At 41.5% G+C, this 16,880-nt stretch overlaps 1 protein-coding gene across 4 annotated transcripts in view; it reads left to right on the top strand.

Moving 5' to 3' along the window:
• hdac4 (histone deacetylase 4) overlaps positions 1-16,880 on the top strand; it is a 125,208-nt gene that overhangs the window by 51,282 nt on the left and 57,046 nt on the right. Inside the window, exon 1 of one of the 4 annotated variants that reach the window (XM_020090129.2) lies at positions 10,207-10,414. The exons of the other annotated variants lie outside the window; for them this stretch is intronic. Within the exon in view, the coding sequence (XP_019945688.1) occupies positions 10,411-10,414 (4 nt within the window). The 5' untranslated portion in view covers positions 10,207-10,410. Of the gene's footprint in view, positions 1-10,206; positions 10,415-16,880 lie in introns of those variants that run through there. 4 annotated transcript variants of the gene reach the window in all.

Here is a 16,880-nt window from a genome sequence, read left to right as displayed (position 1 = left end):
AGAGAAAAAAACAATGTTGAAAAGCAAGACAATCTCGACAGTCAAGTCACCACTGATAAGAACCAATTAAAAAACAAATGGGGGCGAACGGCATCATCGTTTCCTAATGTCTCTGTGTTTGCATTGCACGATGCAACCCTGGAGTTTTCACCTGAAATGTAGCCAGTCGCGTTTTAAAACTTTTTTATGCATTCGAAATGTGAATGAGTGTGAATGGCAGGCCTGAATTTGACAATGCGTAACAATGCATTTCAAATATAAAACGTAGAAGTGTGGCTATAGCCCAAGAGTGCTGTGTCAAATGATGATGCTATAGCTTTTCTTTCTTGTTCCGGACTGGAATTGTTGCTGCAGCCCAGCCACTTCAAGGTTTGATGGGTTGAGCCATTGGAGATGATCTTGTATGCAAGTGTTGGAACATATTATTATTAAAGTGTCACCTTCCTGTCAGTCTTGAACCAGCCTGGCCTCCTCTTTTGACCTCATTCACTAACAAGACATACTATCCCACAGATCTGCTGTTCACTGAATGTTTGACAGTAAACATTAGACTGTTGTCAGTGGAAATCTCAGTAGATCAGTGATTTTCCAAGATTCTCAAACCACTCTGTCTCTCACAGTCACAGCTGTCAACCCGGAGTCATGACAGAGGAAAGTGGACTGTTTAAAATAAACAGGCAAAACGTCCACTGTATAATTTAGTTGAAAGGAACAAACCAAAAGATTAGAACACTTGCCCTGTACCACTCCCTTCTACCAAGTTTCAAGAAAATTGGTTCAGTAGGTACATATCCATAGAACCTTTTCAAACCCTCACCCTGCTCCACTTTCCCACTCTGTGTTTGACAAGGCCTAAATTTTCTTCACATACTTCAAATCTTCAGTAGGAAGCAGCTCAGTACTGATATCCTGATCACAAGATAATAATTTGTAAAGAAAGTGATAAACAGTTGTCACCTTTTTAGGTGTTGAACTTTAATCATCTCCATCTCTCCTCACTTTGACTGAATCACCCTTTTTTTGTGAATGCAGTGCAAATTTGTAGATCAGACACAGCACATGAAGTAAAAGGGGTGAAAAGCAGCTGAAAATGTCCAGGATATGTGTTGAGAAACCAGAGATGGAGAGCGAGGCGTGTCCCATACGACAACCCGTCTGTAAGTTACCATGACTGTGCTAGACACTTGTCTGCCAGACAGACCCCTGCTACCTCCCTCTACTCACTGGAACATTTTTTTGTCTCTGTGTGGGACTGAATTCCTGACCTGAAACTTGACATTGTAAATATGTGTATTTGTTCCGTGTATGTGAAGGAACATGCACAAGTTATCTTCACTTGCTTAATTTTTAGTTTGGGTTTTGCTGCACTTCATGCTCAAAATGTCATTGCAGAGGGACTTCCCACCAGGAATCTATTGTGATTCAACATATTGAATTGAATATTTGAGAAGAAAATTCTGTAAAAGTTCAAGATTTGCCAACAATACTTGCACTTATTCACTTAATTAAAGGTTGATGTTCCAACCCAGTTCTTTTGTGTAGCACTGAGGCATTAAGCATTAATTACATGAAAGGTATCCCACGTCGTAGTCTTTAGGTTGCACTCCTAATTCAACAGATTGTAACCTTGTACTGAATTTTAGTCTTACACCTCAACGGTAGGGCTTACAATCAGCTCCTAATGGAAGACAACCTGTTTTGTTCACACATGCTCACCACAGAGCTCACACAGCCCTCGGGTCCCAGTGCCAGCTCCCCAGATGGTCCCCAAAGTCCCCCCGACCACCCCCGTACACCCTCCTGACCTGGCATGGATTCACCTCCCCGGTGCCAGTGTGGTGTAGGCTTGAGTCGGTGGGCAGCTGCCTCTCTCCTGCTCAGCCGCCTTCAGTCAGACACACACACAAAAACCATGTCAAAGTCATTGCCCAAGGGATTTTTCCAAATGGCTCTCTTGAACTTGTGATGAACTGAAATATGATCTCCAGTATTTTCCTTCATTTCATCTCCTTGAATCCTTTTATTTAGTTTACATACATTTGGAATAAAAATAAAATATATCAGCCCATTCACAGCATTGTACTGAGTGCCCAGTGCCTAATTATATCTACAAACGTAGCCTGAGGTTGTGGCCTTCATGTTAACCCTGTTAAAGACACTAACGCACACACACATGCACACACACATGCACACACTCTTCTCTTTCAGGTCTAAGAAAGTATGGCAGAGTGCTCAGAGCCAGACTTGTTTTGTCTTTCAGGAGAACAGACAGTGCCTTAACCTACTTTGTCTGCATCAGTGCCATTATCCTGACAGCTATTTAGGGGGACTGTGTGCGTGTGTGTGTGCAAGCTGCAGTGGGGGGAAAAAAGATTTTTACCATGTTACCATGTCATGAATGTTGCATATGGTGTGTTTTGCTGTGTTGGCTGGTTGGGCTTTGGCAGACGTCTGGGAGGTTGTGCCAGTGTGTAAACTAGGGCTGCTCAATGAATTGTATAAAAATCATGATCTTGATATAGACCTAAATGTAATCTCATTTGTAATTGACAACAATTCTGCTGCATTTTCATTAGGGACATCAGCTGCATCAAAACAAGTGCTCCTATTGTCTCCAAAAGAATTTAAAGCACCCCTGGAATGCTACCTTATCTAGCTTTTTCTTTTGGATTTTTGTTCTCTGAAGAACTGTACAGCCCTAGTGTGAATAAATACACACTACTTCTCTAACATTGATGTTGAATACAGTTCAGACTGTGAACAGGAAAAGGACAAAGCCTTAAAATGTCAGTCTTTTAAAGGTACAGGGTGTAGAATTTAGTGATATTGAATGTTGAAGTTGCATGTTGCAGCTGAATACCCCTCACCTCACCCTCCCCTTCCAAACATTACAGAGAACCTGTGGTAGCTTCAGTTGTCATAAAAACTCAAAAGGTGTTTAGTTTGTCCAGTCTGGACTACTGTAAAAAACATGGCAGCCTCAGGAGAGAGGACCCCCTCGATGTAAATATAGAGTATTGTAATATAAAGGGCCTTTTCATACAATTTAGATGAAACGGACAATTGAAAACATCATGAGGATTATTCTGCATTAAATTTCTGCCAATTGTTCCCTTTCACCTAAATCTTACACACTGGACCTTTAAAGCAGCAGCTATTATTTCCAGGTTCCAAGTTAGTGTATTAACAGCTGCATACACTACTTTACTATACCTGCCAGTTATGATAAGTAATACAAAATTGTTTGGAATATCTGTTCATATATAGTCATAGCTTTCCATTGTCTCACAAAGGCTAGCATGAGGTAACACATATGAGATCTTTAGTTTCTATAATACTTAGAGGTAGATATTTCTCTTCAGTTTACAGTTTTTAAATTTAGTGTGTTTGTTAATATGCAGGTGTAAAAATAAACAGGTGGATATTTCTTTGACTTCCTGTTAACCTCACTTGTTAATCTAGAGGTGTATTGTGTAAAGGCTTTTAAAAGTCCAAGGAGGACCACATGGATCTAAAAGGGTCCTCTGGAACATATTTATTATGGATGACCACTTCAGGGCTCAGACCCTTTCTTTCCTCTTGCAAGGGTTTTGCTAGCTTCTGGCTGACAAACACCACCATGAACACAGGTTGGCCTTCCTCAGTCCAGTAACAGGAGTTCATTACAGAGAAGCCTGCAGCCTAATGACTACAGTGTGTCTGTCAGTGATAGACTGTATTTCACCACAAAGTTGTTTAACAGAAAAAAATAGACGTGTTTGCCGTCTGCCATTATGTTCAGCCATAACTGATGATCAGCAACAGATCTACACCTCAGAGTGAAACCATGGATTTTCTCATTGTCTGAATTCTTTATCCCCTTTGGGTTTGTACCTGGACTATTCATTCTTATTAATATAGTCCTCCATTTGTAACCATCTGTATCTGTTTCCATTATTGACAAGGCCCATATAAAGCACAATGCTATAATCTGTACTCTGTCCATAAAGAGTTTGTTGGTCCAGCTTTAGTGCACAGGGGCATTCCTGTGACCCATTTGACTTTTAAGTGCACATGGAGCAATGTGGTGAGCTGACATCTGACCGACAGCTCTCATAAGTTCAATTTGGCATTGCCGACAGCTAATGGCTCTCTGTCTGCTGTGAGCTTGGTGCAGACTGGGAAGGCATTACCATTGAGACGGAAGGAGAGGGCGTAAAATATGAATGAACAGAGAGATCCCCACTGCAGCCAAGAGCTCAAAGCATTTCTTTTTCTTGCTATGACTGGGTTTGAAGAAAGTGTTTTGAAGCCTTGGTGATTTGAGGTTTGATATGAGTTGATTCTTGTCATGGGTCATTTTTGTAGAGTGAGTTACCTCTGAGATCAGAAAGGCAGCCTTATGAAAACTAGATTGTAGGATTTTGTTATCTTGTGTGTGTGTGTCTGTGAGTGAGACGCCCATGATCTACTTTTCAAGTGAATCAGTGAGACCCTGACATTTTATGACATTTTAACTCATCTTACCCCAACAACATGGATCCACCAGTAGAATAATTATATACTAAATGGCTTTGCTGATTGACCCAATCATATCAGTCTCTCATGTCTATGACATCCTTGCCTGGATGTTAGTAGTGTGACAGTGGTTTGGTTGTCTGTGAACTTTTTGCGCTTTTGGAGATGAAACAAAAATTAGTAACCAGTCTAAAATGGAGGATCTGAAGGTAACATTCCGAGTGTTTCACTCAAGTTGGTACAACCCCCCTCATTTGCATCTTAAGATATCTGGGAATATACTCATTTATCACTGACGGATGCATTAGATGAGCTGAAAAAGTTTAATATCAGTAGGATGGAAAGCATTGTCTAAGGTGGGACCAAAGTGGGATTTGAGAAAAATATGCATGATTAAGATGCACGTTATGACCTGTCAACATTTTTAATGTAGTAAATTTTGCTAATTAGTTAGTTTGAGTCTGAATATTGTTGCTTATGTATTTTACTATCAGCTGTTGGTTGAATCAGTCAGTTGATGTGTCATGGCAATCAGTTAAGGGAATGGCCCCAGACAGCCCTATAACATCAGCATAGCCAATGTGCAATGTGTTCTTAAAGACGAGGGGACATATTTAGAAGAATTGGGTATGGTGAGACCATAACTCCTTGGGGGACCCAGATGTAACCTCAGACCAAGAACTGTAAGTGCTATTTGCCGTCATATAGCAGTGTACCCAGGCTAAAAGTCTGGGGCACAGCTCCATGTTGACCAGATGTTGGAGCAGCTGGAAACGGTCCACCCCATCAAAGGCCTTGGTCATGTCAGCCTGCAGCACCCTCAGCACTGTTGGCTGTTTTATGTCTGTAGCCACTTACCAGGAATGTGTGGCTTTAACAAGGGCAGTTATGGTGCTAGACCAAGGGATGCAGGACTGCTGGTTCTTACATCCAGACATCACTGAAGCATCAGCTTATTTATGATGAGACGTCCCTGTTTTGTATGGAAATGTTCTCTGCATGTGATCTTCGTTTAACTGTTTAATGTCTCTGCTCTCTTTGTACCTAATTGTTTTTCTTACATATTTAAAGCAATTAAGATTATTTGTTTTTTGTACTAGCACACCAATGATAGCTGAACAAACAGGACTCTGAGCACAGTTGACAGCTCGTGACTTGTGTTAAAGCCTTTTAAAATCAAAATAATTTATTTATGCTTCAGCTATGCTTTAAATCATTATTAGGATACAACATAAGAGGGTGCTGAACTGGTGGGTTCTCCTGTTCTCTACAAATTAAGCACGTTTAGATTGTTATCAGCAGTTATTGCATTGCTGTAGTGAGCCTTATTGTGATGGTGGGGTGGGGTGTGAGCGAGTATTATAAATAACCCAAATCAATAATAAACGACACTGTAGCTTTCATATTTGGAGTTGGGTCTGGGGTTCTCTTGGGAGATGGATGAAAAAAGCATCCTCCTCCCACCATACCCCTTCTCACTGTGGGGGAGGAGGGGAAAGACAAGCTCATGAGGAGGTACTAAAATAAGAGCTGCTGTCTTTCTCCTGAGTCTGGACCAGCTTGTGGTTAAAGTTTGCATGCATGCCTGTGTGTGTGTGTGTGTGTGTGTGTGTGTGTGTTTGCGCACGTGTGTGCACACATGGGTGGGCATGCATGTGTGTGTCTGTGCACATGTGTGCATTATGAGGCGGACACCGTCCATTACTTATTTATCAGTCCTGTCTGCCTGGCTGCCATACTGTGTACTTCAGCATGCCTCGCACTCATTATGCCACATGCATTATTTAAGCAACACGCGCGCGCTGACTCTGATGTAGATAGCTACACAAGCTATTTATCTCGGATATATACTTATCGCCTTGTCTTACTCTCTCACAGGCTGTTGCAAATAATTTCAGAGGGCTCTCTCGCTCCTTGTCTCTGTCTGTCTCTCATAGACATTTATTTAAGTAAATAAGTTCGGTCACACACCACTCTATAAAGGGTTCATTCATACGTCTTGTTTTCAATTGATGGTAATATTTGACCCTCTCATTTAAGTCCCTTAGAAGCTCAAAGTCTCTGCATAAAGTTTTAGTGTCTGTGCACGTGGACTTGTTAGAACAGATTCTGTCTGTTGTTTCTTTGTGAGCATGGACAGGTGAGAAAATGTATTATTATTATTATTTATCCCTTAGAGCACAAACTCAGAAACAGTGCTTCTTTCCAGTAACATGAAAAAAAGTTTCCATTACAGGTTAGAAATTTGTTTGTTTGTTTCAGATGCATGGGATTGTGGTGAAAGCGTTCTTCTTGTGTTGAGTTAGTTTTTTTTGTTGTAATTGTGCTACTTATAAATTTGGCTTGCTTGCACAATGTGCTGTTCATTTAAACATGCTCCCATGCTTGGTAATGCCCTGGTGGTCTTCAACAATTTCATGCATGCCGTATTATGGCCAAAGAAAACATTTTCAAAGATGTCCACATGCGCCCCACTGTTTGTTTTTGTTTGACAAGCTGCTTGCTCACAACCACTGATCTTTGACCATGCTGGTTACCAACTGACCTAATGTCCATACATAGATTTTCAATGCAAAGTTAATGAGGTGCTCTGTTGCTCACATTCACAGCTTAGCTACTGCTCTGTGCAGTGGTTATTTTACCTGTTGTAAAAATGACACTTTGTCATTTGTGTGCGTGTGTGTATGCTTTTATGGTTTTGGGTTCAGTAGCATTAGCTGTTATCAGTGTCATGGCTGCATGAAATCTAGCTAAGCCTTTGACGTCAATGGTGGTGTACAACAAGCTGATAACACAGAGTTTCTATCGGAGCCAGGTGTGTGTGTGTGTGTTGTCTCATCAAACAAAACTTGGCTTACTGGATTCTACGCTTAACTTCAAAAATAGCTCCTGCAAAAACACACAGAACACAGGCCAACCTGCATGCATTACACACACACACACACACACACACACACACACACAAATTGAAGAGGCGTTTGAAAAAAGAAGATCAGTGTATTTTTATGCACTTAGATATTAAGATAATTGTTGGGTTTCTGAAGTAACCAACACAAAATAGTTACTTTAATTGAGGTAAACATCTGGTTATGTTGCCAAGAAAATGCACAGAGCTATATCTGTTGTATAGGGTGGGTAGGGAGCTCTGATTGTGTTGGTGTTGACAAAAGACTTAACGTGGTGTGAGTGGCCACATCATGTCTTGGTGTAGCACCCAGCTGCCGTTGTGCTTTAATTCAAGTTCTTCATGCTGAACGTCCTCCTCAAACGCCTCAGAAGTCACTGTATGAGACTGTGTGACCCTAGCAATTAATTAATGGTGTATATTCCCGTGAATGTCAAAGACAACAAGGAGCATTGGTAGTGCTTCTGACCTGACGTGCCCTCTTGTGCCTTGGACACTGCAGGCTCATCCACTGTGAACATCACTGGTTGGTCTGGGTCATAACCCAACTCTTGTCATCAATGTTGATCCTCGAAGTGAGTTAAACTGCTGATATTTCAGGTCCATGGTAAATTTGCAAGTGTGTTTATCACAGGTCGATGCTGATTGCGCAACATAATGCAGAATACTGACTAACTCTGTGTTTGCACAACAGGAACAGTGTTAGATTTTGTAGATCTTCTTGTTTCCTCTCTTGTGTATAAGTGGACATTTTCTTGAAATTTTAACTTGTATTACTGCTCAACACAACTCCTTGAGCATTTCCAGCCAGCACCACAAGGTTCAGAACACAAATAGAAGTCTCTTCTTCAGTGTTTGCTTAAAAGAAAATGGTAAGTAGGTACTTGCAAATTAGGTTAATTCCAAATTCGGTAATATATAAAATTCCACTTGGGTAAACGGCTATTCATACTGCAGTCAGTTAATCCTTTTGGTTTCCATTCAAACTCTGTTCATAAATGATTCCATTGCATTCACTCCCATTAGCTTAGTATCATAGTGCCAGTTTATTTGACAGTAAGACACATGACAAGCGCCACTCCCAGAGGAGCACTTGTCATTAGTGGACCCTGATGTTGCTCAATAGACCCATTCTCCAGTCGCTCTAATTGCTTCTCATTGTCATTCAATCAAAATCTCTTTATTCATATTTAATGTTCTATTCAGGCATTGACATGAATGTCAACTCTGATTTAGTTGCTCTGTCTTAAATTATTGTTTGTGTTTCTATTCTTCTATGCCAGCGACAGCCTTGACCCTTATATTTTGATGTTTGTGCATGGGGCCACGCAAAATCTGAGGAAGACCTTGATGGAATTTTGGGTTTCAAGTTGAAAATGTAACTTTTTTTGTTTGGCTTCTCGCCTTTATTGATAGGACAGTGAGAAAGGGTCCCATCAGAGCCAAACCCATGACTGCTGTGGAAGACTCAAGCCTCCGTATGCAAGTTTCAGGCACATTAGGTCACTTGGAAAGTGAAGGTCAAGGACACTTTGCCCTCACAAAAAAAGATGTTTGGCCATAACTCAAGACCATTCATGGTAATTGTAGTAAAATACATTTATTTTTATTATTTTCCATTATGGATAGAAAATATATCTTAATTTGTTGGCAAAGACAAATAACTGCAAGGCGGTAATTCTAGTCTTCCATCCATTCAACCATTTATTCATCAATTCTCTATACCGCTTATCCTCTGAGGGTTGCGGGGGGAGCTGGAGCCCATCGCAGGCGAGAGGCAGGGTAAAACCTAGACAGATTAACAGTGTCTTCAGTTAACCAAACATGTCTTTGGACTGTGGGAGAAAGGCGGAGTACCCAGAGTGAACCAATGCAAACACTGGGAAGACATGCAAATTCCCCACAGAACGACCCTGGCCAAGCTGGGATTGAAACTGGGAATCGCTCCACCTCTGGTCTTTTACTTTATATATTATATATTTAATTTATTATATATTTGTAAGATGTTAACATTTCACTTCTTCAATGCAGCTCACTAGATACTTCTATCATGTAATTTAACCTTTCCTCAGTCACAGTCTTGTATTCTAATGTATCTGCCTTGCAGGCCACATAAACAAAAAAAGTATAGAGTTATAACAGAGGTCTTACTAACAACAAAGCATCTATGAAAAAACGCAGACATATATTATTCAGACATATTGTGATGGGAAGAGGCCTCTCCTTTGTAGCTGTAAGCAGGATCCTCTGTGTGTGCAGTGGACACCTCTGAAGTGAAGTGTTCTATCTGCAAGGCAGAGCAGTATCCGTTATCATCAAGTCAACTACACAACAAATGCTGGGCTGCTGGTGTGTAGGAGAGTTTCCAGAAAAGAACCAGAAATATCTGTGAGTGCAACTAGTAATGCACACCAACAACAATGGGGTGTATGCACAGCAGAGAGCATCGAACCACCGTGTTTTTTAAGCCCCATTAGATAGAGATCGTAGTCACAATCTCTCTGCCTCTCTGCTGATCAGTATGGTAGGAGAGAGAGAAAGAGAGCAACTCCAGTAAAATGCTCAACATGCCTAAGACTGCCCTCTGATGTCACTGCGAGGAGAGAGAGAGGGAGAGAGAGAGAGGGAGAGAGTGGGAGGGGACCAGAGGAACAGAGGGGAGGGAGGGACAGTGGCAGCCGGAGGACAGAGCGGAGCACGTCAGTGAGAGAAACTGAGAGAAGCGATACAGTGAGAGACGGAGAGAGTGTGAAAGACGGGCAGAGAGAGAGAGAGAAAGAGAAAGAGATCTGCTCTCACCCTGAGAACCAGCTCGGTCTGCTGTATTTTTTTGTGCTACAGTGGACTTTACACCTCTGCTCAGAGTGTCACTTTTGGCTTCAAACACACACACACACACACACTTTATCTCCCTTGCTGAAATACTGTACACTGTGCACACACACACACACATACACATACACGCAAACACAGCAACCGGACAGCAACCGGACAGCACAGCACCACTGATGGGTAAGAGCTCTTGTTGTCATGCACAGATTCTTGTGTTGTTTGCATATGTGGATGTTTACGAATCATTTTTAAGGAGCTGCTTTGTAATTTGTGTTTTTTTTTTGTTGCAGTGGATGAGTATTTGCTGCTTATGTGTGTTGATTCATTTTACATTGGTGTGTTTTGTTAAGTTGTGTTGTGTGAGTGTGATACTTGAGCGTACATGTGTTTACATTAACTTGTTCAAGGTATTGCTTTTTTACAGTACATATATGTATTTTTTAAGAGTGTATGTATTTGCTTGAGGAGTGAATGTGTGTGTGTCGAGTGAGAGACTAAGTCTTCATCAACTGTGTGGGTGTGCTGCTTTGAGTAGTGACAGTGTTTATTGAATGGTACTGATGTATGGAGAATCCCTCCCCACAGCATGTTGTGTACATGTATGTATTTGTGTGTCTGTGCCCCCCATTCGGGTGGATACACATGTGAAAGGTTTCTGATTATTATGTGACTTTAAAGGGCTCCACTGTAATTCTCAAGAAAATTGTGCACTCTTGCAGGAGTAGAAGTTTTTCTCTGGATTAGATTTCCAGGCTGGATTACATTTTCCACCTTTTTGAATCATTGAATAAAAACAGTTTCATTTGCATTTTGGTGTTTGGCCAGTGTGCCTGCAGTGCCGCCACATATTGCTCTGTCTTGGTTTCTGTGTGGTGTCCTTACAGTGTGCCTGTATCCCAGCTTCACTCAGCACTCACAGTTAATCTTCTGACTTCACTGGGGTGTGATAGAGTCTTGTGTATTGTTGTATACCAACCTGAAATCCGATTATCTCTAAGTAAATCTGTAAATGATTAGATCACATGAGTTACTTTCAATTGCTTTAACCCGGCAGGTTAGACCTGTCTGTCAATCACACTGATTAGAGAAAGGAGAGATGAAGAAATTAGAGCTGCGGTGACTAAGAAAACAACAAGCAACCACACACCAGGGACATGCAATGTGACATACTGTACATCAGCATTAGTACTTCTCAGTAAAGCATTGAGCTGAATGCACATGCAGGCCATTTGTTGAATCAGTTGATTGCCACCATTGGTTCTCCATGCGTCTCTAGCCCCACCCCTCTTCTCCTGTCGAACCAACTGCTGGTCACAATCCCACCAGTCGCCATGGCGTTTGCCTCCCTTCTCTGAGAGTGTGCATGTGTGTGTGGCTCACAGCCAAGCAACCTTATGTCAGCAATTATTGTTAGTTTTTAATCTACAACCCTTGTGCTGCTGTCACCTGTATGGTGCTTTATTTTTTATCACACACCCCCTCTGTGTTTTAACTATAAAAGGTTCCTCATAAATTGTGATTAAACATGCATGGGGCTTTGTCTGAGTGCACGGATGACCGGTGGGGGCCAGGAGCTCCCTCTGGGAATCCTGGTCTATAAATAACTCCTTCTGTGTGATCCATAATCTTTGCCTGATCACAGGAGAGGGGGATGAGGAAGGGAAGTCATGGAGCGAGGGCCAGAGTCATAGATGGAGACACAAACAGAGAGTGATGGATGAATACATGAGCGAGAGAGAAGAGGAGACATTTCACCGCTCATGTTTGAGTTTTAGTTTGGTGGGTTCAAGCTAATTTCACATCATCTCGTCTTATAGTAAGGGAATCTCACAACATGAAGTAAACACAATTTCCCGTCTGGAAATCAACAAGAGTTTATCTCACTTCCCTTCGTACCATGTATGGTCTTTGAGCTACTGAAGGGACATTTAGAATCTACTGTACATATTTATAAGTAACAGTTGTCACCCATGTAAAAAAAAATTTTTATTTCCTGACATTTTAGACAGTTTTCCCGTGACGTTGATGTAAGAAAGCACAGACATGCCATTGCGGAGGCTTGACTTTCCATCTATTATGTTCATTTGATAAAAATCACTGCATATGACGAGAGCAGCACTTTTTCCCTTTGTGAATATGATTGTGGATTGTGAAGCATTCAGCCATGCCTGCTGCAGGTATGTTGGCCTTATTGTTCTCCGTGCTGTAAGGGTGACTCGGCTTGTCCGGCCACCTCTCCTTCATTTGGTTCAGCACCATAATGTCATGCCACATTCACAGAGTGCCATCCTCGTAAGCAGTGCTGATTACTTCACAGGTTTCTGCACCCTTGGCTTTCTGGTGCTGCATGTCGCCCTGTTGGCCTGTTGCTCCTCACAAAGCTTTTGTTTATTGTAAACACGCCTCAGGGGATCGTTAGTCTGAGACTTACTGGTTGTCATGGTACAACTATTACAGTATTGTGATACCACAGAGCCATGTCAACCTGACCCTGGACTTGTCAAGACTGATTTGACACAGATGTGAATCCTGTCTGCTGTCAAAATCTTGACGGTCTGAAATGGTCTCTGAAGAGCTTAAGCAGAACTCTCTTACAAATTGAGATCTTTGCAGTGTAAAAATACAGGTCCTGCAGTTTAGAAATAAGATCTGATTTAAAAAAACAGCAGTTGTTGATTAATTTTGACTTTGGAGAATCATGTGTCTCCATATCCAATATAATCCCAAGGTTTTGCATAGTCTAAAACAACTCTACACCCTCTACATCTCAAATCCAATGTCTATCTTCTTTTATCACATACATTCAGCCAAAAAGATGAAAGTACACAAGTAAAAGCTTTTACCCTGAGCTCATAAATAGACTAGAAAAACAAGTCTGTGTGGTTCAGATATAGGCGATAGTGTTGACATACAGTATCAAAAGCTTTGAGTGTCACTGTAGCTACAGAAGCACCACAATCTATTGTCATCTGTGGCTCTCAGTGCATCTTAATGGGCCAGCCGGTGTGGTTAAACTCTGAGTAGCTTGGTTGAGCAGTGAGTCCACCACCTCTATCTCCAGCCTTCTCTGTGCCGCCGGCTCTCATATAGCCCCTCAGCTTGAGGATAAGTGGCTGAAGTTGGGCCGTTGACCACAGTTTTGTAAGTGACCAGCCATGTTAATTGAACGCAACATACACGCAAACATTCAAGAATATACTTTATTGTACCCAAAGGAAGAGCTCAGTAAATCCATACCAACATGTGCATTTTATACTGCACAAACAATATGACAATACATACCTACATTGACTTACATCTTTTCTTTGTTTACTTCTGTGCCTGTTGCTTAGGCTACCTGTTGTCACAGAGGCAGCTGCGCACAGAAGTTTTTAGTGGCTTTAGTTGGCAGAGGCAGTCACATTGACTTGTTTGTCTTATGAATCATGTTGTTATTGGATGCCACCTTCTCTGCAGATGTTTGTGTTTAAAATCTTTCTATTGATTGATTGATCTTTGCTGTGAGAACATTTTTGTCAGTTTGAAGACAACGAAGCAGAATGTCAGGCTATGCAGGAGACCTGTAGGTGTTGTTTAGTGTTTCTCATACATTTATGTATTTGTTTCAGCCCACCACTGAATCAAAATTGACCACCACATGTTTTTTTTAGCATTTCAAATGGGTAAAATCTTATTTCATTGTTAAGCTGTCTGAAGCCTCCTTTCTCCGTACACACTCTGAATCTAAAGGTTAGATATACAGCTGGGAAGGTTAACACACTGTACATAGCTGCTAATAAATATTAACTGCACATACTAATGTAAAATATTAATTCATACACTACGTGTTTCCCCCCTCGATCCTTGTTCTCAGGGGACACAAAGACAATCAGGACCAGAGGCATCAGCGTAACTAATACAACGAAACTAAGGAAAACACACATGGGGAGGGCTGAACAATCCGACCCGTGAGATTAGTTATTAAATTAATTAGTTTGTAATATCTACAGATTAACCAACACTGCTGCAGCAGCTGAAGCATCAAGGGAAGGTCAGGAAGAGATAGCTGTAGCTAATGAAGAGAGAGATGTAGGAGAAGAGAAGAAGAACATACTGCTGTTGTAGGAGCTGCTGTAGGAGAGTCAGCCAGGGCAGAGGCAACAGGTGAGATTACTTGTTTGTTTGACACAATCTGAAGTAAAGGAGTTTTATACTTAACATTTTTCAGTTATTAATTAATTAAAATATTGTGTCATCTTTGTATTCCCCCACCTCTCCTGTTGACCTCTGCCACAAATATAATCTAATTGTGTTGCTCACTTATATTATGGAGCGGCTGAGGGGAAGAGTGGTCGTCCTCCAACCAGAAGGTCAGCAGCTCAATCCCCAGTCTTCCCATGTACAAGCTAAAGTGTCCTTGGACAAGATGCTGAACCCTAAATTGCCCCATAGAACAAAAAGAGTGCTGCTAATAGATGCACTGTATGAATGTGTGTGTGAATGGCAAACTGTAGCGTAAAGTGCTTTGAGTGGTCATCAATACTAGAAAAGCTCTGTATAAATACAAACCATTTACCATTTATGGTAATTAATACTTTTCACTCATGCATTTCCATGCATGTGCATATGTTTTTATTTCTTTCTTCGAATGGTGTTTGTATTTTGTTGTTGCATGTGAGCGCATGGAAGCATGTGCAAATGTTTCTTAATTTGTAGTTTTTGGGGGTGAGAGCCCTTTGTCTATGAAAACAAACAGACCCTTGTGAAGCCCCTGTGGCAGGCCTATTGAGAAAGGCACTTGGGCAAGCGTACATAAATAGTGTGGGGTCGAGAGCGAGTGCTAGTCTAACTTCAGGGGCCCACCAGAGCCCAATTTAGAGGAAATGGGGGACGGCAGGGCTTTGTGTCGAAAGTTCACCGGCGTAAGACCATATGGGAAAATACACAGTAGAAAAGGCGTTAATTGAGGTGATGCACCACATACGTATTTGGCACCACAAGGCTAGAATGGCTAGCGCCGGAGTCTGTCTGAAAGGGCCCCAGTGTGCAAAGTGGCACTCTGTTTGAAGTGCACTGATGGGTGAAGTGCTTGATGGCCCCATGAAATGTTTTGTTTGTTTGACCTTAATGTTATGTCTTATTAAATATCTGTGTTAACTGTTGACAGGCATGTGTGTGTATGTTTGCGTGCACAGTTAGTATGAGAAGTAGGGAGGTTACCACGGGTCACTGGGAAAAGCTTTGTTTATGTAACACGAGAGGTTGGCACAAACTGTGTATTGTGATAATGATGAACAGCGGCATCTTCCATAATGGCTCTTCCTATTGGCTTGTTAGTGGTGCAGTGTCAAACATACATGTTGGTAGGTCAGAGGTCCAGGTATCATTCAACATGTACATGTATAGCTTGTTTCCTTCCTCTTAAGCTGCGACTTCCTGCCATAATAAATGCTTGGTTGTATAATAGTAAAAAAATAAATAATGAAACCCACTATTGCATTATTAACACAAAGCCTACTTCAAACAAAACAACAAACTAGGGCACTCTGATAACACATACCTCTGCAAAGGCTGATTGGCCCTTTTATTACCATATTGTTACACATGTATTGAGATCATATGTAGCCTGATCTGAAATTGCACCTGTTGATATAGATAATAGCACCCCACACATGCCTGATTATCTATCTAATAATTCCAGAATTCTGTCTGACTGTGGAACACATATCTCAAGAACCATTCATCTCATTGCATTCACACTTGACGTGTGTTGTTCAGGGCACAGGAGAGTGCAGTGTCGAATTTGGTGCGATTTGGATACATGATAATAATAAAGGTTAAATAAACAGGTGTTCTGTAGCAGCGCCGGCTTGGACTCATCAACATAAGTGACATTTTTCGATTATGGCAACGGTGTGTTCACGACAACAACTGATTCTGTCAGAGTCTAGCAGCAGCTCAACTACTACAGGTCACCTTTACAGTTTCAGAAAGAAAGCTGCAACCAGCATCACCACAGGCCAAACAAACAGTCCATTCCATACGGGCAGGTTTAAAATGTTTTTTTTCAGAAACTAATATATGAACGAAACGAAATTTGGGTCCATCCCCTTACACAAATCTGCTCCAAAAATTAAAGGGTTCCTCCTTTGTTCAGACCCCATCATTTTACCAAGTTTCATTTAAATTGGTTAAGTACTCTTTGTGTATTCCTGCTAACAGTCAGACAAGCAGAAATGAAAACATAACCTCCATGTTAAAAATGGTTACTCCTGATGTCCAGCACTCAAACAAGTCTTTATGAGTATAGTGAAACAATTAAACACACACACACACATGCACCAGTGAAGCACCAGCATGTCTGGCCTGGGCTAGCCACACCCTTTCATTTTTCCCCCACTGTCCCGTTGGGTGGTGTCAAGTTTCCTCGTGCTCTGAGAAACCTGCCTGGTACCAAAGATGTCATTGGCTATCTCAGCAAGTTACTGCAACTCCAGCGCCACCTCATTGGTCACTGGGGATGCTCAGGACATCCATGTTACGGAGATGCTCTCCACTCGTCTCGGAGTATTGATGACTGGCAGAGTGCTTGGCATGGTGCATGGTGGTTCTCCACAGGGCAGATATTGATCAGAAAAGACTGAATCATGCAAGATACCATATTTTT

The sequence above is a fragment of the Paralichthys olivaceus genome, chromosome 10, assembly GCF_024713975.1.
Source record: "Paralichthys olivaceus isolate ysfri-2021 chromosome 10, ASM2471397v2, whole genome shotgun sequence".
NCBI lineage: Eukaryota > Metazoa > Chordata > Actinopteri > Pleuronectiformes > Paralichthyidae > Paralichthys > Paralichthys olivaceus.
This window is presented reverse-complemented; position numbering and strand designations above follow the sequence as displayed.